General features: G+C 40.9%; 1 protein-coding gene across 2 annotated transcripts; it reads right to left on the bottom strand.

The window, feature by feature from the left end:
- Nucleotides 1-6,819: 6,819 nt before the first annotated feature.
- On the bottom strand, nt 6,820-21,791 carry LOC311045844 (E3 ubiquitin-protein ligase MARCHF2-like). Of its 2 annotated transcripts, none has more exons than XM_084057902.1 (7): nt 21,667-21,791; nt 21,225-21,340; nt 13,763-13,870; nt 12,411-12,609; nt 10,024-10,222; nt 8,667-8,880; nt 6,820-7,344 (listed from the first exon to the last, which is right to left on the bottom strand). In XM_084057902.1, exons 4-7 carry the CDS (start codon nt 12,602-12,604, stop codon nt 7,262-7,264), a joined length of 690 nt encoding a protein of 229 aa, XP_083914028.1. In that variant the 5' UTR covers nt 12,605-12,609; nt 13,763-13,870; nt 21,225-21,340; nt 21,667-21,791; the 3' UTR covers nt 6,820-7,261. The 2 variants fall into 2 exon arrangements, with proteins under 2 accessions (XP_083914028.1, XP_083914027.1); XM_084057901.1 differs by having other exon boundaries at nt 8,671-8,880.
- Between the last annotated feature and the right edge of the window lie 431 nt (nt 21,792-22,222).

Genomic DNA, 22,222 nt, shown 5'->3' with positions numbered 1-22,222 from the left:
CCCCCCGGTATTTTTGCTTGTGTCATTATAGGCGAAAAAGGTGCAGAAAAATGTCAAAACAAAACGCATTCATTCTCAACATTTTCTTCAAATAGCGCAAATAAGGCAACACGGAAGCTCACAGTCACGCTTCTGTGTGTCACCTCTTTTTTTCTGTCTTTTGTAACGGAAAAGGCCACAGGTTTTATTCACCCGTTTCCTAGGCTGTGTGTTTTCCCACTTCCTGTCGATTTCATTGGATATCATTGGTCATCTGACCGGTTTCATTGGATTTCATTGGATCAAATCGACAGGAAGTGGGAAAACACAGCCTAGGAAACAGGCGAATACAGTTGTAAAGAAGTGGGGGACATTTTTTTTTTTTTTTTTTTTGGGTGCTGTGTTTCACAGAAATGTACGATAGAGAAATGAAGTCTGGCGTCACTGCTGCTATAGAGAGTATTGGTTCTCAAAGTGGGGGTCCGGGGACCCCCAGGGGTCCTTCGGGGGGGGGGGGGGGGTCCCAGGGAGTTACAAGCAATATGTGTTCATTTAGTTTTCAATTCAGTGTAGCCACTTGAGTCCAACATGCATTGGCTGTTTGAAAATAGCCGATCTACAAGCTCACAATTCTGATTCTGATTCTGATTCTGACAATGCGTCGCTTTGCAACGCGTTGTGAGCTTGTAGATCTGCTATTTTCCAAAGAAATCTTGCAAAAAAGGTTTAACATTTTGAATATTTTTTTAAACATTTGAAACACTAACCGTGTACGTGGGGGGTCCCTGGCGTAAAATATTTTCAGATGGGGGATCCGCGGCCAAATACATATCAATTCGGGGGGTCCTTGACATGAAAACGTTTGAGAACCACTGCTCTATGGCTATTGTTTTTTTGTTTTTTCCTCTGGCGATTGGGTTGTTTAGACCTCCTTATTTCAGTCATCATTTCTGGTCGAGGCACTGCTATCGCTTAACTTCATTTTGTGTAAAATATATTCTGTATTTCTTTTGTTTTTTTGATAGCTTGTCTTGCTCACTTACGTTGTATTAATGCCATGAAATTAAATTTTACAATATTACGTTACTGTCTCCATGTTTGTAGCGTGTGTGTGGAGTCGAAAATGACTTCATCTGCTGCGTATCACTACTGCCCTAATCTCTCTAGACAGATGCTGGTCCGAGATTTTTTTTTGCGAATCTTTGAATATATATATTTTTAAAGCGAACTTTAGTAGCTCAAATCTTTGCTTCGGGGGGCCCTGGAACAACATATTTTGAGATGGGGGTCCACAGCCAAATACATATCATTTTGGGGGTCGTTGACATGAAAAGGTTTGAAAACCACTGATTTAAGTCATTTGCTGAAAAGTAGCCCAGACCAAGTACTGAGTACATGAATTAAAATACTTGGTCGACATTTCTGTATTAGAAATCCTTTTTTTTGTAACGTTCTAATATTTTCAGAAATGGATTTTTAAATGAGTATTTCACTTTATGCACAATTAATCTAGAATATATGAAAGTTTTACTTAGTTTAGCTAAGTAAAACAAAACGTTTTACTTTACTTAGCTCTTTACTTAGCTCATATATTTTTTTTAATAGTGAAAATGTGTGCACATTTTTGGATATATATGTTTTTTAAAGCAAATATTTGTAACTCAAATCTTTGCTTCTGGGGGATTCTACAAATGTCTTTTAAATCAAAACCCGTTTTTAATGTCAAGGACCCCCCAAAATGATAGGTATTACCATATTTGCCTGCGGAAAAAATATAAAAAATAGCAGATATACAAGCTCATAGCACAGCACTCGGTGCCGCGCTATGAGCTTGTATATGTATATGTCCGCTTGTATATCTGCTATTTTTGAATAGCCAAAAAATCTTAAAATGACACAGATGCGTTCCCGGTCTTACTGGGTTGACCCTAAAAGCAAGGAAAACACTAATTTCCTACCGTTTTCTGTTGTGTCTTTTATTGTTAATGTCTGTAAGAAGGCTTATGGGTTAAGCTTATGCTGAGTGCAATGACTTTAGACCATTGACCTCAGTGCAAGTTTTAAACATAAAACAGAACAAAAAAATCCAGGAGTCCCTTATATAGCGTCAGCGCCAGCGGTCCAAAACTGTTACTTTTCAGGAAATGAAAAAGGAAAAAATGCAAAAAAAAATGTGTTTCAATGGATCATGTAGTTATCATTTCATCACAAGCTCTCGTTAATACTTTTAATTGGTTCGATATTTTTAAAAACCCCACAGACAAACATAACCACTTACACTTTCAAAATGTGAAGGAAAAAAAAGCTACAAGCTTGTAGATTGGCTATTTTGCGCTATTTTTGAGTGACACCGTTGTATGCGGTAAGTAGACCGGGAACGCATCTGTATCATTTTAAGATTTCATTGGCAATTCAAAAAATAGCAGATCTACAAGCTCATAGCCGCGCTACAAGCTTGTAGATCTGCAAAAAAAAAAAAAAAAAAACGTGAACATTTGTGCAAATCTTTACAGATGTCTTCTAAATCCCAACAGTTTTTTTTTAATGTATGTTGTTACATCAGTGGTTCTCAAACTATTTCATGTCAAGGACCCCCAAAATGATATGTTTTCGGCTGCCGATCCCCATCAAAACATATTGTTCCAGGACCCCCCCCCCCCCCCCCCAAGAAGCAAAGATTTGAGTTAAAAATGTAAAAAAAATCATATATTCAAAGATTTGCACACATTTTCACGATTTTACAAAAATAGCAGATCTGCAAGCTCATAGCGCGGCACTCGGTGCCGCGCTATGAGCTTGTAGATCTGCTGTTTTTGAAATAGCCCATGAAATCTAAAATGACAGAAGATGCGTTCCCCGGGCTTAAAAGGGTTAATTTACAGAAATAAAAACGTATGAAATATGGAAATGACAGGTTTCTGCCCGACGACAAAATGATGTTTTATTGCACAATGACCCAACTCTCACAGGGGATGATGCAACCGGAAGATTCAAATTCTATCCGATAATATCTCTATGAACTACCCCTTTAAGCTCCCTAAAGTCATCCATGGGTAAACGCAACAGTGTATTACAGGCCTTCTTTTGCGGTGGTGCAAAAAGCATATACTTCAATTATTAAGTACATTTTCTTCATTCTTTTTTTGTTAATATCAATGCAATTTGCTGTATCGAAGAAAAGAAACGAAAAACAGCGAAAACAGCCGATCTACAAGCTCACGCGTCGAGTGGGCTATTTTCACTATCATCCGCAGAACTCCGTTCGATGTGGTGTGTGTCGCTAAAAAAGTTGAAATAGAGATCTCCTACCCGACAACAAAGATGTCAGGGCGAATCGTTCATCACAAGACGTCCCAGCCAGTTAGAATGTAAGCCATGTTTTTTTTTTTTTTTTTTGAGCTTGTAGATCTACTATTTAGAAACATTTTAACAACACAAATCTTCTATGGGTGTAGAGGAGGGAAGGGGGGTTGGGGTCACTGGCACAAAATATTTTCGGGGGGGGGGGGGGGGGGGGTCCGTGTTCAAATACATAATTAATTTGGGGGTTCCGCGACATGAAAAAACTTTGACAACCACATATACTTTCAGAATGTTTATGATTAGTGTCTCTAAACAAAAAAAAAAACTAAAGAAAAAGCAACATAGTTCGTTTTTTTTTTAACTTAAAACTGTTTACAACAGCAATGAGAAAATGTTACCTAAGCAGTTCTCATTTGGGTTGAGGTTACACTATGTATATATATATATTATATATGAGAGACCATGGGTCTTTACTTGTCAGGAGAGGAGAGTGACATTAAAGGGATAGTTCACCCCCAAAATGACTTATTTTCTATCGATTAATCACCCCATATTTAGGAGGAGTAGTAGGAGGCACAAAGAGTCTCCTACCGGAACTGCTTACTACCGTTCCGCTGGTCATCAAATGAGTGGCTTAGGAATGAGACAAAAACTAAAAAGACATCCATGAATTCAAGTCTCCATGGGGTGACAAATCAAAGAAAAAAAAGGCCTTCTTTTTTTAGTGAACTAACCCTTTAACTGACTTGGTCATTTCACTATAGTTTAACTTTCACAAATTCTTACTTCTCATTTCATCGCGACGCTAGTTGTTCAAAAACAACGGCCAGACATAGTTTGGAGACTGTGTGTGTGTGTGTGTGTGTGTGTGTGTGTGTGTGTGTGTGTGTGTGTGTGTGTGTGTGTGTGTGTGTGTGTGTGTGTGTGTGTGTGTGTGTGTGTGTGCGTGTGTGTGTTCCACTTCCTGGAAAGGAACGATCTGCCGTCCTAATTTCCGTGCACACCATCTCGCGGACGTCCGATGTTTACTGGCGCGAGATCTCGCGAGAGCGTGTTGCTGCTGGGACAGAGAAAGGTGGATAATAAAGTAGATTTTCTCTCTGATGTGTCTCTCTGAACTAAGTCAATTTTAGTCAGAATGCTGGGAATATTGTGTGTCTTGTGGCGATCGGGTCCAATATTTAGTTTCGGTGACCATAGGGCTAAAGAATGGTTCAGAAGCTGTGTTCACGTTCACTCTCCCATTGGAACGAACCCATTATAACCTGGAACGCATCCGTGTCACTTTAGATTTCTTTGGCTATTCAAAAATAGCAGATCTACAAGCTCATTCGGTGCTGCGCTATGAGCTTGTAGATCTGCTATTTTTAGAAAAATCTTGAAAATGTGTGCACATTTTTGAATATAATATGTTTTAAAGCGAACACTTTGAACTCAGATCTTTTGCTTCATGGGGGTCCCTGGAACAACATATTTTGAGATGGAGGTGGATTAATAGACTCCAACCTACTTCCAGTCTCCTAAAGAGGCGGGGCCACCTACGGTACTTCACGCAGATACAGGAAGTAAACCGGAGATGGCGGTTCTTGCTTTCCTATTAATCGTGGACTAAGAGTTATGCACATTTTCCTTGACCTCAAAAAGAGAAAAAGGTTGTTTTATGGTTACATTTTTTTATTCTATTTTTACAATTACTAAAAGATTCAGGTTGGGGTTTAGCGTTAGGATTAGGTTATGTAGAGCAGTGGTTCTGAAAGTGGGGTTCCAAATCGGAACCATATGGACTCATAAGGGTCCATTTGGGTCCATTTGTACTCTCTCAAGAGTTACGCCGGGGGTTCTTGAACTTAAAACGTGTGAGAACCACTGCTTTAGAGGTTAGGTGGTTTAGGGGGTTAGGGTTGGAGTTAAGCCATGTTCATACCAAGTTGGTTTAGGGTTAAAAAAAGAATGGCAAGAAGGAAAAGGTAAAAATGGATCAAATAGGCTCTATGTACAGCAGCCATATTATCACTTCCTTCACAGGTGTTACCAATGATACTAATGAAGGCTCTGTTCCATTTAGTGTAGCACAGTGGTTTCCACGACCCCCATAACTCTGAGTGTACAAATGGAACCACACTCTCAGAGTTACACACCTGTAAGGGGCCATTTGAAAGCCCATGAGGGTCCCTGGACCCCAACTTTAGACCCACTGGTGTAACAGAGTGTTTCCAGTGAGCCAACATGCATAATATCAGCACCCTGACTCTGTTTGACCAGAATGGAACAGAGCCTTCATTAGTATCATTGGTAACACCTGTGAATGTCTTCATACTATGGCGGCTGTGAATAGAGCCTATTGCCTTCGTAAAGTGTCGACGTCCTCACGAGTACGGTAAACGTGTGTGTGTGTGTGTGTGTGTGTGTGTGTGTGTGTGTGTGTGTGTGTGTGTGTGTGTGTGTGGGGGGGGGGGGTAGGTAGTGATTAATTCAGCTATAGTGTAGTAGCATGCTTGAATCCATTATAATTCCACTACATTACATCGTGTGTGCATGTACTGTCACACACGTCACGTCACGCCGCGTCACGTGTCCCCGTGTTCCCCAGCAGCTATAGCAGTCTATCGGGGTGACACGTAACATTTATCCTGTACCACTCTGGAATGAGTTCCTCCTCCCCCCCAAAAGAAAACAGAAAAAAAAAACACTTGGCCGTCTTGTCCATTCCCGGGTTAAGGTAGTAGTTCACGTCCAAGTGCCTTTAAGGGGTAGTTCACCCCTCAAATGGCTTTTTTTACTCCTCCCGCTTATCAATTAATCACCACGTGAAGCCTTATGTATATATTTTATAAAGCGAACATTTCTCTCAAATCTTTGCCTCTGGAGGGGTCCCTGGGACCAAATATCTTTAGATGGGGGTCCGCGGCCAAATACATATCATTTTGGGGGTCCTTGACATGAAAAGGTTTGAGAACCACTGATTTTTTTTAAACATAGATTTAGAAGACATTTGTAGAACCCCCAGAAGCAAAGATTTGAGTTAACCCATTAAGACCTGGAACTGTGTCATTTTTAGATTTGAGCTAAAAAGCATTATTTTACACTTTGGCTATTCAAAAATAGCAGATCTACAAGCTCGTAGCGCTGCACCGAGTGCCGCGCTACGAGCTTGTAGATCTACTATTTTTGAAAATTCGTGAAAATGTGTGCAAATCTTTGAATATATATATTTTTAAAGCAAACATTTTTAACTCAAATCTTTGCTTCTGGGGGGTCCCTGGAACAAAATATTTTGAGATGGGGGTCCGCGGACAAATACATATCATTTTGGGGGTCCTTGAAATGTAAAGGTTTGACAACCACTGATATAGAAACATACGTTTTTTTTTTTAAACTGTAGATTTAGAAGACATTTGTAGAATCCAAGAAGCAAAGATTTGAGTTAAAATGTTTTGCTTTAAAAATCCGGTTTGCACAAATGTTCACGATTTTTCAAAAAAATAGCAGATCTACAAGCTCATAGCGCGGCACTCGGTGCCGCGCTATGAGCTTGTAGATCTGCAAAAAAAAAATGTAGCCAAAGAAATGACACAGATGTATTTTTACTTCAATTCATCAAACATTGGAATATTGGCTCAGGAATGCGACTAAAACAAAAAAATAAAAATCTCCATGAATCCAAGGCTTCATCGGGTGACTAATTGATAGGGGGGGGTAAAAAAAAGAAAGCCATTTTGGGTGTGAAGTCACCACCCCCTTAAACGTAAACAGAGGGAGAGAAAAAAAGTCCACTCTCCCCCCTTTCTATGAAGTGCAAAAGTTTGTTTCTTTCCCATAATATAATACATGGTGTTTTTTTTTAAAGAGAGAACACTCTGGGGGTCTTTTTAGGCCGTGTGGGGAGGGGGGGGGGGTCACTCATACGATGGTCTCGTCAGTCATTTTCTTGGAGGACTTGGAGGTGGGCGTGGTGTCGCGCCGCGCGGAGTGCGGCCCTTTAAGGTCGGGCATGAGCAGCCGCACCTTCTGATTGGTCCTCCTCCACTCCGAGTAGAGCTGACAGTGGTAGCGGAATGACACCTGAGAGAGAGAGGGAGGGAGGGAGAGAGAGAGACGTCAAAATCAGTGGTGTAAAAGTAACTAAGTACATTTACTCAAGTACTGTACATAAGTACAATTTGAGGTATTTTTTACTTTACTGGAGTATTTCCAATTTTTTCTTCTTTTTTATCCCACAATTTTGTAACCCCAGTGCCAATTGTCTATGTAATCCTGGGCACAACACTCCCTCTGCCAACCTAGGGAACAAAATGTTTTGCTTCTAGGGTCCCTTGAACAACATACTTTGAGATGGGGGTCCGCGGCCAAATAGCCTACATATATTGGGTGGTCCTTGACATGAAAACGTTTGAGATATATATCAGTGGTGATATAGCAACATACGTTTTTTTTAAAACAAACTGTTAGGATTTAGAAGACATTTGTAGAATCCCCAGAAGCAAAGATTTGAGTTACAAATGTTCGATTTAAAACATATGTATTAAAAGATTTGCCAAAAATGACATGATTTTAAATAAAAATGCAGATCTACAAGCTCACAGCATGGCTAGGAGCTTGTATATCTGCTATTTTTGAATAACCAAAGTATAAAATAATGGTTCAAGTGGTCACACAGTAGCTCTGGTCCATATAGCATTAGAAGGAGTTCTCCTTAACGCTATGGGACTTTCGAGCCTTTGCGCACCTCAGGCTGCGCAGCCTCTAGTAAAAATAAAACATACACTTTCGCTACTCGCCAAAACAAAGAGGGTTTTATGGAGTTGAAAGCCTACTCTACTTAGTGGGAACACTCTGAGCGCCCCCCACCTCACGTCTAAAACACACCTTTTGGGCAGAAAAGAAAATATTTCACTGGAAGGAAAAATGTGGTCAGTAGACAAATTCCAGCTAGTTACACAGATGCGTTCCCGTTTTTAACGGCTTAAATATAAGTTTATTCAAAAGACTATGACAAACTAAATACAAATAGGCTCGATCCACAGCAGCCATATTGGGCCTCTTCTTACTTCCTTCACAGGTGTTACCAATGATACTAATGAAGGCTCTGTTCCATTCTGGTCAGGGTGCTGATATTGTTCATGTTGGCTCACTAGAAACACTCCATTTTGGTTCCCAAATGGACCCTTACGGGTCCATTTGGTTCCATTTGTACACTCTCAGAGTTATGGGGGTCCTTGAAAATAAGACAACCACTATGCCACACTAAAATGGAACAGAGCCTTAATTAGTATATTATTATTGGTGACACCTGTGAAGGAAGTAAGAATGCAAATAGTGCATAGAGCCTATTTGCTGTCAAAATGAAAGTGGAGCAGTAGAAATAACATGATGAGTGTTGTTACTCGCCAGGGTCCAGAGGATGTAAATGGTGAACAGGGCGATGGTCAGGGCGATGAGGCCCACCGCCTCGAGACGGCTCTTCAGCTGCAGGTGGTCCTGGGCCCCCCGCAGGCACAGCCAACCGGAGATGGCCGCCAGCGGCGTGATGAGCAGGAAGCACGCCATGTCGCACAGCAACGTGCGCTTCTCGCTGCGCGGGCCCGGGTCCTTCAGCCACTGGGGACGACGAGGAACGACATTTATTAAAAAAGGAGTAGTTCACCCAAAAAAATGACTTGTTTTCTATCAATTGCACACCCCACGAAGCCTTGGATTCAAGCAGTGGTGGAAAAAAGTACTCAAATATTTTACTTACTTACGTAAAAGTATCAATACTGTAATGTAGAAATACTTTGTTCCAAGTAAAAGTCCAGAATTCAAAATGTACTTGAGTAAAAGTACAAAAGTATTGGTATCAAAATGTACTTAAAATATCAAAAGTATAAAGTAGTCATTATGCAGAATGTCCCATTTCACAAGTTTTCAACTGTAAAATGTCTAAAAATCTTCTGAAAATACCAAATCTACAAGCTCTTGTGAGATTGTAGTGACCTTGTAGATCGGCTATTTTCAAATGGCCGGAATGTATGCAGGGCCGAAGTGGTTAATGTATGTTTTTTAATAATAATCAAAATCTACAAAGTAACTAGTACTGTAGCTAAAGTTTTCAAATAATTGTAGTGGAGAAAAAATATTTGCCTCTGAGATATAGTGGAGTAGAAGTGAAAGTATTGAACATTGGAAGTACTTTAGTAAAGTAAAAGCACCTCAACATTGTACTTAAGTAAATGTACTTAGTTACATTACACCACTGGCGACCGTGTAGTAAGTGTGACAGTGCCCCAGATATCGCCCGCTGACCTGCGTGAGGGGCTCAAATGGCCCCTTAAGGTGGGCGTGTAACTCTGAGAGTGTACAAATGGAACCAAATGGACCCGTAAGGGTCCATTTGGTTCCATTTGTACACTCTCAGAGTTATGGGGGCCCTTGAAAATAAGACAACCACTATGCCACACTAAATGGAACAGAGCCTTAATTAGTATTATTGGTGACACCTGTGAAGTAAGTAAGAATGCAAATAGTGCATAGAGCCTATTTGGGAACATACTAAATGGAACAGAGCCTTAATTAGTATTATTGGTGACACATGTGAAGGAAGTAAGAATGCAAATAGTGCATAGAGCCTATAGGGAACATGGGAAGTACTTTAGTAAAGTAAAAGCACCTCAAAATTGTACTTAAGTAAATGCACTTAGTTACATTACACCACTGGCGACCGTGTAGTAAGTGTGACAGTGCCCCAGATATCGGCCCGCTGACCTGCGTGAGGGGCTGCGGCCGGCGCTCGATGGTGAACTGCGTGTGGCAGAGCTCACAGTAGCTGGTGTTGGAGGAGGACAGCCAGCGCTCCAGGCAGCTGCGGTGCACCTGGCCCAGGGTGCCCGTGCACCCGCAGGGCGACAGCAGGCTCTCCCCGCCGCCGCTCCCCTCGTGGCAGATCCGACACATGCCCACGTCGCTGATAAGGACAAAGACAGAGGCAGAAAAACATCACAATGTGTTGATTACATTACATTACAGTCATTTAGCAGACGCTTTTATCCAAAGCGACTTACAATAAGTGCATTCAACATAGGTAGGGAACGAAACTACTAATCACCAGAAGTCTGAAGTGTATTCTCTTCTAAAACAAGCAACTAAGACAGGGTTCCCCAATAGGCGGCCCGTGGGCCATTTGCGCCCCGCGAGGGGCAACTGTCCGGCCCGCACCAAACCCTGTCACTTGGCTAGTGAAAGTTGCAGGTATGGTGTGTGTGATATGAAATGTGAGGCGAGCTTACCATAATCAGTCATCCTTAATCATATTCAAGGGCTTTTGGAGAGAAATGAGACAGACTCCAGTCACTTTTAGAGCACTGCAGAGGTGTGTGTGTGTGTGTGTGTGTGTGTGTGTGTGTGTGTGTGTGTGTGTGTGTGTGTGTGTGTGTGTGTGTGTGTGTGTGTCCAGCTGATGCTCATTGACGCTCGTTAATTTCATACTGGAAGATAATTGAGGTGACTGGGCTGAAACTTTATCTCGTAAATGACATGGAACTCCATATTTGGGCATGGCTGACATCATAGTGACAACATAATGATGACGTGAGCTTTGAATCAGCTCGGCTTAAAACCAGACTGCACGGTGTTAATGACGCACATGGAGAGAGACACCGAGGAAGCCTTCATCACAAGAAGAGGAACTATTCCAGCAGAGATCCATACATTTGATTTTCATCTGGTAATTGACCTGTAATCAATCCTGGATCGTAAGGTCACAGATCATTAATTACATTCTTGGACCATTACAGCCCATGCATAGCAGCAGCTTTGACCATGAACCAACTGTTCCCGACAACGAGCCAGCAGCAGGGAAACTCAGAAGGAGAAAGACCTTACAGTAGTCAACAGTCTACCAAGACTTCAACACAATCGGAAGCAAAGAGACATCGTCTGACTGACACAGGGAAGAAAACTCACATATGTAAACAGTGCGTCAAGAGTTTCAGTTTGTTAGATGGCCTGAAGAGACACCAGCGTATTCACACTGGAGAAAAACCTTTCTATTGTAAACAGTGTGACAAGAGTTTCAGTGAGTTAGGTAGCCTACGGAGACACCAGCGTATTCACACTGGAGAAAAACCTTTCTACTGTAAAGAGTGTGACAAGAGTTTCAGTTTGTTAGATGACCTGAAGAGACACCAGCGTATCCACACTGGAGAAAAACCTTTCTACTGTAAACAGTGTAACAAGAGTTTCAGTCGGTTAGATCGCCTGAAAATACACAAGTGTCCACGCAGTGGACTTGGGTGTTGGAAGTGCATCATTGCTCCATCATTTTTACGGCTAACCATTAACCGTTAGTATGAACCGGTTACCAATTTCTTAACGATTACCGGTTAACGGTTGGCCATCACTAGCTGCTGAAGATGCATACTTTTCAAGCACACTGTAAGTTACAGGTGAAAAGTATACAGTCTGTAACAACTAAATAAATGGTTGGTTCTCAACTTATTTAGTTTCAACTTTCAAGAGTGTATTACTTCCTTGTGTGACCCTCAACACAGGATTTAAAGGTTTCATGACATGCTGGTTTTATGAAGCATTAAGTCTTTATCATGGTCCTTCAAACGTGTATTAAAAGGTTTTAACTGAAAGATCCCCTCCAGTGAGCCATGGCAGGTTTTTTTTTCTCTCAGTGTTCTGAAGCCTTTTCAGCTGCAATGAAAAGAACCTATTTGCCTGCGGTTGTCGCTGTTGAGGGATTTTGCCTGTCAATCATCGCCTCTACTCCGCGGGTAGGGGGCGGGGTTAATGGACTTTGACATCAAAGTGCACGGGCCAATCACAGCACTTTTCCGAGGCTAATTATTCCGAAAACCTCAAACCACAGAAAACGTTTTTTTGGGTGTAACTGAGGTCAGAAAACCTAAAAAAAACAAACGAATCCCAGGGCTAAATTATGAGTACCACAACCAATAATAATTAACAACCAAAAGATAGATAGACGTAGATAGACGGACAGAGAGAACACAAAAAAAAGCAGATCTACAAGCTCACAATGCATCACAAGATGCTATGCGTCGTGGGCGAAACTGCAATTTGCGAAACAGACATTTTCACTATGTTGGGGGGGGGGAATTGAATGAATCAGTGGTCTTGGCTCTTACCTGTGTAAGCTCACGGCTTTGACGATGGTGGACAGCGGCCGGCCATCTCTGGCCGTCACCTTGGCCGTCACGTAGTGCGTGGAGGTGTTGGAGTGGGAGGAGTCGTCAGAGTGCTTGGAGGAGGGCTGGCTCTCCGTGTCGCCGGAGTAGTCGCACAGAGAGCCCGGCAGGTGGCAACACCCTGACGTCGTCATCGCCGCTGTAGGGTGACAAGTTGTGGTGGAAAAAGTACTGAAATATTTTTTACTTAAGTGAAAAGTACCAATAACACAATATAAAAATACTCTGTTGCACGTAAAAGGCCTGTGTTCAAAATGTTACTTGAGTAAAAGTACAAAAGTATTGCCATCAAAATGCACTTAAAGTACCAAAAGTAAAAGTACTAAAATGTTTATAAATAGCAGATCTACAAGCTCACAACACGTTGCGATGCGACACGTTGTGAGCTTGTAGATCTGCTATTTTCAAATGGCCTACGTATAAATTAGGGCTAAAGTGGTTAATATATGTTTTATACATGTAATGACTTATATCTGCAAAGTAACTAGTGACTAAAGTTTTCAAATAATTGTAGTGGAGTAAAAGTACAATAGTTGCCTCTGAGATGTAGTGGAGTAGAAGTAAAAGAGCAGGAAATTGGAAATACTCCAGTAAAGTAAAAATACCTCAAAATTGTACTTAGGTGCAGTACTTGAGTACATGTACTTAGTTACTTTACACCACTGGTGACAAGTTGTGACATTGTACTTGACCAGTGCAAATTTTGTCAACTCAAACTATGACAAAAGATGTTTGTCGACTACCTTTTTTCACTGATTGCGATGAACGATTCAATTGTGTTTTTTGGCATTAAACATTCGCAACATAGGAATAAAAAACATACATTTCTGTTTGCCTTTTAGGCTTTGTAAACAAAGAATTGCAAAACCCGATATGACAATGACTGTTTCCAATGATCCAAATAGATCACAACATGCCAATGCATTTCATCATTTTATACCTTCAAAATGTTTCAAAAAACTGTGGAAATAGCAGATCTGCAAGCTTACAACGCATCACAACGCGTTGTAAGCTTGTAGATCTGCCATTTCTATCCTACCATTGCACAACAAAGTAGAATACATGGTTAAGTGGTTACTCAGAATAATCGATTTAGTCAATTCTAAAAATGCAACATTTTGTGTGTAGATTCCTTGAAATATAAGAAATAAAACAACGTATGACATTAAATCAGATTATTTTCAACAGATGAATTCATACAGACGAATGGAAACGACGATTATGCAAAAATAATGCTGATTATCTCAAATAATTGTCATTAGGCGATGATGTGATAATTGTGTCAAGCCTACACAGGTGATGAGACGGAGCACGAACGGGGGGTCCGCTCACTGAGGGTCCGCTGGAAACCCTAGTCTGTTGATCTTCTCCTGGTCTCTGTGCTTCTTACTGGACTGTGTCTGGTGACACACACACACACACACACACACACACACGATTTCAGAATGACATGAAGTCATTGTTGCAAGAAGATCAAAAGAGACTGCCTATGTCACACACTGATGTCATCACGCAAAAATAAATCATATACTGTACTAAATCCAAGAGCCCTGGAGCAAGGCATTCCACGCCATCTAGTGTATCTTGTCAATCTCGTTTTAAGTCTCAATGATCTGTAACACTTATCCCTGATAGGTTTTCAATAACAAGACCATAAGTTAGAGTACAGAAGTCCTGACGTCACTCGCTCATCCCCTGGGTTGCGGAAGTCATTTCTCTATAGACCCCTTAACAGACGACGTCACACTGATAAGAACCAGTATGCGTGCAACCAGTATGTGCTAAATGAAACCCATTCTATCAGGTCTCGCCAGGACGTGCCACACTAGCCAACACGTAAGAGGGGGTTGGGGTGTGCTGAAACTAGCGCACCCCGAAAACAACAGGTCGGAAATTGATTGCGTGAAACAATCACCTGCGCATCCAGTCTCAATGTTAGTAAACAATTAATTGGTCTATGGAGTATAACATTGGGTCATTTTAGAATCGTCTCATGTAAGAATTGTGGTCCAAAAGTAAACAAACTGTCTCGGCGATATTGTCAGGGAGGAGGCGCTGTATCGTTTATGATAGTCAGTCACTCATATTTGATACAGTCTGTTTATGGCGAAAATTTAACTAATTTGGCGGAAGTAACATTAGCGTTTTCTCACCGTCAGTTGATGCTTCATATCCATAAGAGTCAAACCGCCGGGGTCATTTGTTTATTTATGTAACACAGTTCTTATTTGACGCGATATTAAACACGTCTATGGGGTTTCAGAACAGGGGGGAAAAAAAACGCGACCCAGGTAGGATGCGTAAATTACGTTAGACTTTGGTGCTCTATACCCTCTCTCTCTCTCTCTCAACAGCAGCATCTATCTAGAAATGCCCACCATCTCTGTGAGTGTGTCTATCTCCTGCATATCTCTAGGACTATCCAACCGATCGACATCAAACCGGCAACCCGAGGGATAGGCTCTATGCACAGCAGCCATATTATCACTTCCTTCACAGGTGTTACCAATGATACTAATGAAGGCTCTGTTCCATTTAGTCTAGCACAGTGGTTTCCACGACCCCAGACCCACTGGTGTAACAGAGTGTTTCCAGTGAGCCAACAAGCACAATATCAGCACCCTGACTCTGTTTGACCAGAATGGAACAGAGCCTTCATTAGTATCATTGGTAACACCTGTGAATGTCTTCATAATATGGCTGCTGTGAATACAGCCTATTGGGAAGGCGGTTGGATCGGTGGTTGTCCGGAACTCGCAAAACCGAGCCTGTGGATCTGCTACTTGTGACGCTTTTGTGTGACGCTGTAGTATGATCGAGTAGAAAGTTAAAGGAATTCATCCAAAAAAAATATATTTGTTCCCATCGATTAGTCACCCCATGGAGACTTGGGGTGACTAATCGATAGAAAAAAAGTCATTGTGGGGGTGAACTACAGTATCCCTTTAATTTACAAAACAAAAACATAAAAAGTTAAAATATGGAGATTAGGAGGTGTCTGCCCGACAACAACGATTATGATCTAAAATGTGAAATCCAGAGGACAGTTTGCCAGATAGCATGAACCCTAACAAGAGTCAGGCATGCAAACAGGCCAATGGTGAAAAAGGTGACAAGTTTTTTAGGGGTACCAAACACGTTTTTAGGGGTACAAAACCCTTCGTGGTGCCCGGTGCTTGAACCCGGTTTGGTGCCCCCCGCCACCGCTTTGTCAACGGGGGGTATTATAATGTGACTCTTTACCTCCCCCTACAGGCTGGTATTATAATGTGACTCTCTACCTCCCCCTACAGGCTGGTATTATAATGTTACTCTCTACCTCCCCCTACAGGCTGGTATTATAATGTTACTCTCTACCTCCCCTACAGGCTTGTATTATAATGTTACTCTCTACCTCCCCCTACAGGATGGTATTATAATGTTACTCTCTACCTCCCCCTACAGGCTGGTATTATAATGTTACTCTCTACCTCCCCCTACAGGCTGGTATTATAATGTTACTCTCTACCTCCCCTACAGGCTAGTATTATAATGTTACTCTCTACCTCCCCCTACAGGATGGTATTATAATGTTACTCTCTACCTCCCCCTACAGGATGGTATTATAATGTTACTCTCTACCTCCCCCTACAGGCTGGTATTATAATGTGACTCTCTACCTCCCCTTACAGGCTGGTATTATAATGTTACTCTCTACCTCCCCTACAGGCTGGTATTATAATGTTACTCTCCACCTCCCCCTACAGGCTGGTATTATAATGTGACTCTCTACCTCCCCTTACAGGCTGGTATTATAATGTTACTCTCTACCTCCCCCTACAGGATGGTATTATAATGTTACTCTCTACCTCCCCCTACAGGCTGGTATTATAATGTTACTCTCTACCTCCCCTTACAGGCTGGTATTATAATGTTACTCTCTACCTCCCCCTACAGGCTGGTATTATAATGTTACTCTCTACCTCCCCTACAGGCTAGTATTATAATGTTACTCTCTACCTCCCCTACAGGCTAGTATTATAATGTTACTCTCTACCTCCCCTTACAGGCTGGTATTATAATGTGACTATCTACCTCCCCTACAGGCTAGTATTATAATGTTACTCTCTACCTCCCCCTACAGGCTGGTATTATAATGTTACTCTCTACCTCCCCTACAGGCTAGTATTATAATGTTACTCTCTACCTCCCCTTACAGGCTGGTATTATAATGTTACTCTCTACCTCCCCTACAGGCTGGTATTATAATGTTACTCTCCACCTCCCCCTACAGGCTGGTATTATAATATGTTACTCTCTACCTCCCCTACAGGCTGGTAGGGCCTGTAAAAGGCCAATCAAAAAGAGGGCCATCAAATAAAACGATGATTGACCTTAAATATAGTAAACATCCATCATTTACACCTAGCTGTGAAATTGGGAAGCACCTGGGGAAACTATAAACAGGGGTTAAAGCAAAAAAGAATCCCAAGACTGAAATTTGTTTTCAGACCATGTCCCAATATGTGATTTTTGATTTTTAAACATGGCACATGGAATCCTCAAGACTGAAATCAGTCCCCAGGACTGAGAACTTTAATCCCTGTATAAAACATTCATTTACACAACAAACTGTTTTTTGCAGGTCAAAGTAAGATCTACACGTCAGGTAGAATGACTGTATCAAAGCTAATTTACCCAGATCTAAAAATGTATATCATACATGTTGGTGATTTGCCAATGGATAAAACCATGTGAATAATTTAGCAAAGACAATGTCTGAAGAATTATTCTAGCCAATGTGTCTAAAATGGTGGCTGTGGGGTAAAATTAACCAAATGCCCCAGGGTAATTGAGCTGAATATCCTAATATTAATCACTATTCATATTTTATATTATTTCTTTGCTACTCAAATTATAATGGATGACATTTAATTTGGATGAATATCTCATTTAAGATAAGTTTGCAATATTATTATAATAATTGAAAATATTAAAAGGTTCAGAATTACAAAACTTTATGTAAGTAGCATTGTATTGTTTAAAAAAAAACGTTAAGATAATAAATAAGACAATTTGCAAGGGAAATGTGTTATTCAATTATTTTTGATAAGTGAAAACATTATTTGTTCAAGTTGTTCAAGTTTAAACTTTTAAAAACTTTTTAGAAGTTGTATCTTTTTAATATTGTTTTTGTCATAGATGCTTACTCATAGTTTCGATTGATAGAAGACATCCTGAAATAAGGTTAAGTGAAAAGTGGCTCAACTTATCCCATTCTCCCCTAGCTGAGGGGGCTGTTAAATAACAACATTAAATCTACACCGTTTCAAAATCAAAGAATACAGTAAAGGTTTGGCAAAGCCTCGCTGAGCGCGCGTGTACGACACGTATGAGCACACGCGCGCGCGCACGCACGCACGCACACACACACACACACACACACATAAGTTTGTAGCTGCACACACAGACACGACGTAAAATAACAACACACTCACCACTGCAACGGATGGTCTAAAGAACGGTATAGTCCACAGTGCATGGTTTTCACGTTGTTAAAACGTTTAGCGGAGTGACTCATAAACTTTTTATCGATTCAAACATCTTCCACAACACCGCAACGAACCATAACAATGGCCCCTAGCCCAGCTGAGCTAATGCAGCTGTTTCGTCAGCTAACGCAGGCTGCAGCTACAACTTCCTGAAGCGGGTTTTCAAAATAAAACTACCGCTGATTAGTATCATGTATCATGATTAGTCAACTGAAGCTTTATTTTGGCGTTCGTCCACGCGTTCGTCTTCCTATATCCAACCTTTGCCAGTCTATATATGTGACTGGCACAGCCTTTACAATCGACACGACACCCCCCCACCTCCCCACACATTTTCTCAACGGATCTGCACGATTCACACAAATGACCTATTTGGATTCAAAACGGCGAATTTCGCCGAAAAGTGACACTTTTGCATGCATGAAGAGTGAAGGCTTATTACTGAGTAACTGGATTTTAAATCACACACACACACACACACACACACACCATAACAGAAAATCTAACAGAAACAACACATGCATTAGTAATCAATACATTAACCCATTAAGACCTGAGGTGATTCTTTCAAATGTTTTCTAAATCTTAACAGTTTTTTGAAAAGAAATCTAAAAAAAAAATGTTTACGATTTTTCAAAAATAGCAGATCTACAAGCTCATAGCGCGGCACTCGGTGCCGCGCTATGAGCTTGTAGATCTGCTATTTTTGAATAGCCAAAGACATCTAAAGTGACACAGATGCGTTCCAGGTCTTAATGGGTAAATAACAGCCCACAACGGCTTGATTATAGTATATTTCAGTGTGATGAGATGTTGTGAAGAAAGTGATGATTGTGAAGATACAGGAGGAGATGACTGTGGAATTCTCGACTGTGGAATTCTCTGCCCACCTAAAACTAGACACTGATGGCAATGTTCTTAATCCATTAAGACGCATCTGTGTCATTTTAAGATTTCTTTAGCTATCCAAAAAATAACAGCTATACAAATCATGAAAATTTGTGCAAATCTTTCAATATACATATGTTTTTAAAGCGAACATTGTTAACTCCAATCTTTGCTTCTGGGGGGTCCCTGGAACAAAAATATTTTGAGATGGGGGTCCGCGGCCAAATACATATCATCGTGGGGGTCCTTGACATGGGAAGAGTTTGAGCACCATTGATATAGCAACCAAACTACACAAATTATATGTATTTGATTGTTGTTCCAGGGACGACTCCCAGAAGCAAAGATTTGAGTTCAAAATGTTCGCTTTAAAAGAATATATATAATCAAAGATTTGCATTTTTTCCCCTAAAAATAGCAGAGCTATAGCTATAGCTGCAATAGCTGTGCCGCGCTATGAGCTTGTAGATCTGCTATTTTTTTATAGCCAAAGTATAACATAATGGTTATAGCTCAAATCTAAAATGACACAGATGCGTTCCCGGTCTTAATGGGTTAACCTAGGACTCAAATTGTGGTTAATTGTGGCGCTAGAACACTTGAGCGATGCATGTGGTCTGGTCCAATGTTTTTGTGATCTCCACGTCAAATAAAATAAACATTCATGATAAAGATGTAATGGAGATACAGAGGAGATACAACGCTCTTTATCCAGACTGACTTACAGTAAACAAGGTAAACACATACATAGAATGCAGAGAGACAGTGTAGTGCATCAGTGAACTAGGATCGCAGGTAAACCAAGGGTAAGAGTGGCTATTTTTTCCCCAAAATATATATATTTGGAAAAAAATAACAAGTAATGCATCGTATACATCAGTGGTTTTCAATCAATCCATATCAAGGTCCATTATTTATTCGGCATTTGAGCCGCGGAACCACCGTTTGATGAGATTTAGACTCTCAGACCCAAGACGTCGAATATTTTGTTGTCGTTGGATGAGATTTTGTCCACAATTCCATGCTGTATTGATGTTGGTACCAATAGGAGAGATAACAGGCCAACGTTGATCAAAATAACAATTCTTCTACATTCTCTAATTGTGTAGACTTCTTGTAAATTAAGTGACGCAGATGTTTAACAATAATTGAACTCTTGAGGGCGTAAAATGAAACCAAATGGACCGGGTCCATTTGGTTTCCTTTTACGCCCTCAAGAGTTAAAAAATCACACCCGGTATGAAGTGAACGGTGTGGTCATCACAGTGGTCATCACAGTGATGGAAGCTCACTTTAAAAAAAAGTGTTTTTTTTTTAAGTGCAGAGTCCTATTTATAGGTTATTAATTTCATCATGTGTCTCGCTAGCCAATCACAGTGCTGAATAGAGTCAGCCAATCACAGTACAGCTAGGGGTGTACTAATGTAGGGGTGTACTAATGTATGAGCCAATCACAGTACAGCGAAGGGTGTACTAATGAGGTGTCCCAACCCCACTTATAGGGGCGGCTACACCGCCCAAAATCTAATAAGAGTCCATTTGGTCACCACCTCTCCATCATTTAGCTGGGGACCACCTGGAACCCCCTCAGGGACCACTGGTTGAGAACCACTGGTATACATGATATGAGAACATCATTGAACGTTCGACAGTTAATGTCTAATATTTCTACAATTGCTACAAATGGCACCAAAACCTGTATTATCAATATCCAATCATTTGGGCCATTAACAAGATGCTGAAGGATACATTTTGATCTGATAATGGTGTTTTTTAAATATATATTTTGGACAAAATAGCCAATTTCACATCGAGGTGCCCACTCTTCATTATAGTGCCCACTCGTCTTGTATCCAAACCAAGAACCAGCTAATAGCAGTCTGTCTCAGAACAGTGGGACATATTTTCATGGGTCACAAATAAATATCCCTTTAATTTTTCATAAGATTATGTTATAATTTAGCCTATTTTTTCTTTTTTTGGGAGATTTTCTTTTTTTTACAAATTCAAATATTTTTCAAATAATAATTTAATAAATAAAATAAAATAATCTAATAATCAAATAAATTCCTTAAAATTAGAAAACAAAATATTTAAGAAGTAGTACAAATAGCAGATCTGCAAAGTGGTGCGCTGTGAGCTTGTAGATCTGCTATTTTCACTAGTGACCCATATATGGGTTTGGTAGTGTGTGTGTGTGTGTGTGTGTGTGTGTGTGTGTGTGTGTGTGTGTGTGTGTGTGTGTGTGTGTGTGTGTGTGTGTGTGTGTGTGTGTGTGTGTGCGTGTGTGCGTGTGCGTGTGTGTCTGTGTGTCTGTGTGTGGAGACTCACTCACCCCCCGGGAGAGAGACGCTTGGTTACCGGGAGATCAGACTCCTCTAGGCCGGGAGGAGCTCCTCTCCTCCCCGCTCTCCTCTCCGCGTCCACCCGCTATAGCTGCGTTGCCAGATTCTGCGAGAGAAACAAGCAGCCGGGTATGTGAAAACAAGGCCAAAAGAAGCGAGAAGAAGGCTATACGGCTATTTTCAGAAAAATAAAAATAATCTCCTGGGGAAAAAAACAAAATAAGGTCATTTTAACAACACAAATCTTGTATGGGGGTCCCTGCCACAACATCTTTTCAGATTAATCTGGGGGTCCTTAAACATGAAAATGTTTAAGACTCACTGGTTTAACATTAGGAAACAAGCCCAAAATAATCAACTACACTTCAAAAACAAGCCCCAAAAAGCCACAACAACCCGCAAACTATCCAAACATTTAAACAGGAAACTCACCAGAAAAACAAGCCCCAGAAGTCGCTTATAACAAACGGACATGGCAACCCCCCCTGAGCATCAGCTAGCCCGTTAGCATGACATTGAACCTGGGTCTTCAGCCCAGAATCCTCCATCCCTTAGTGATGATCACTGTCTCCATGACAACCAGAGGGTTTGTTTGTTTGTTGACACCGCAGGGTGTTGTTGTTTAGAGGCTGGCTGGATGGATGGAGGTGATTGGTCTGATCACAACATCAACAACCACAGCTGATGGTGTTGTTGTGATGGTGGTGGTGATCTGTGTGGGAGCTAACCAGGCTAACTGTGTTAGCATCCTGTCAGCTGATCAGGGGCGTGGTCATGTGACCTGATGATCCCCACTGTGTTTTTTTTTGCCTAGAAAGAGCAGATCTACAAGCTGATACAGCACAAATTGTGTTAATTTGAGGCAAAAGTACACAAGCCTGTAATGATAATAATAACAATAATAATAATAATAATAATGCTTTATTAATATAAAACAATTATATAATATATAATAATAATAATAATTATTGTTTGTATATGTATTATT

Source organism: Gymnoscopelus microlampas, assembly GCF_963454915.1.
Source record: "Gymnoscopelus microlampas genome assembly, chromosome: 5".
NCBI classification, from domain to species: domain Eukaryota; kingdom Metazoa; phylum Chordata; class Actinopteri; order Myctophiformes; family Myctophidae; genus Gymnoscopelus; species Gymnoscopelus microlampas.
This window is presented reverse-complemented; position numbering and strand designations above follow the sequence as displayed.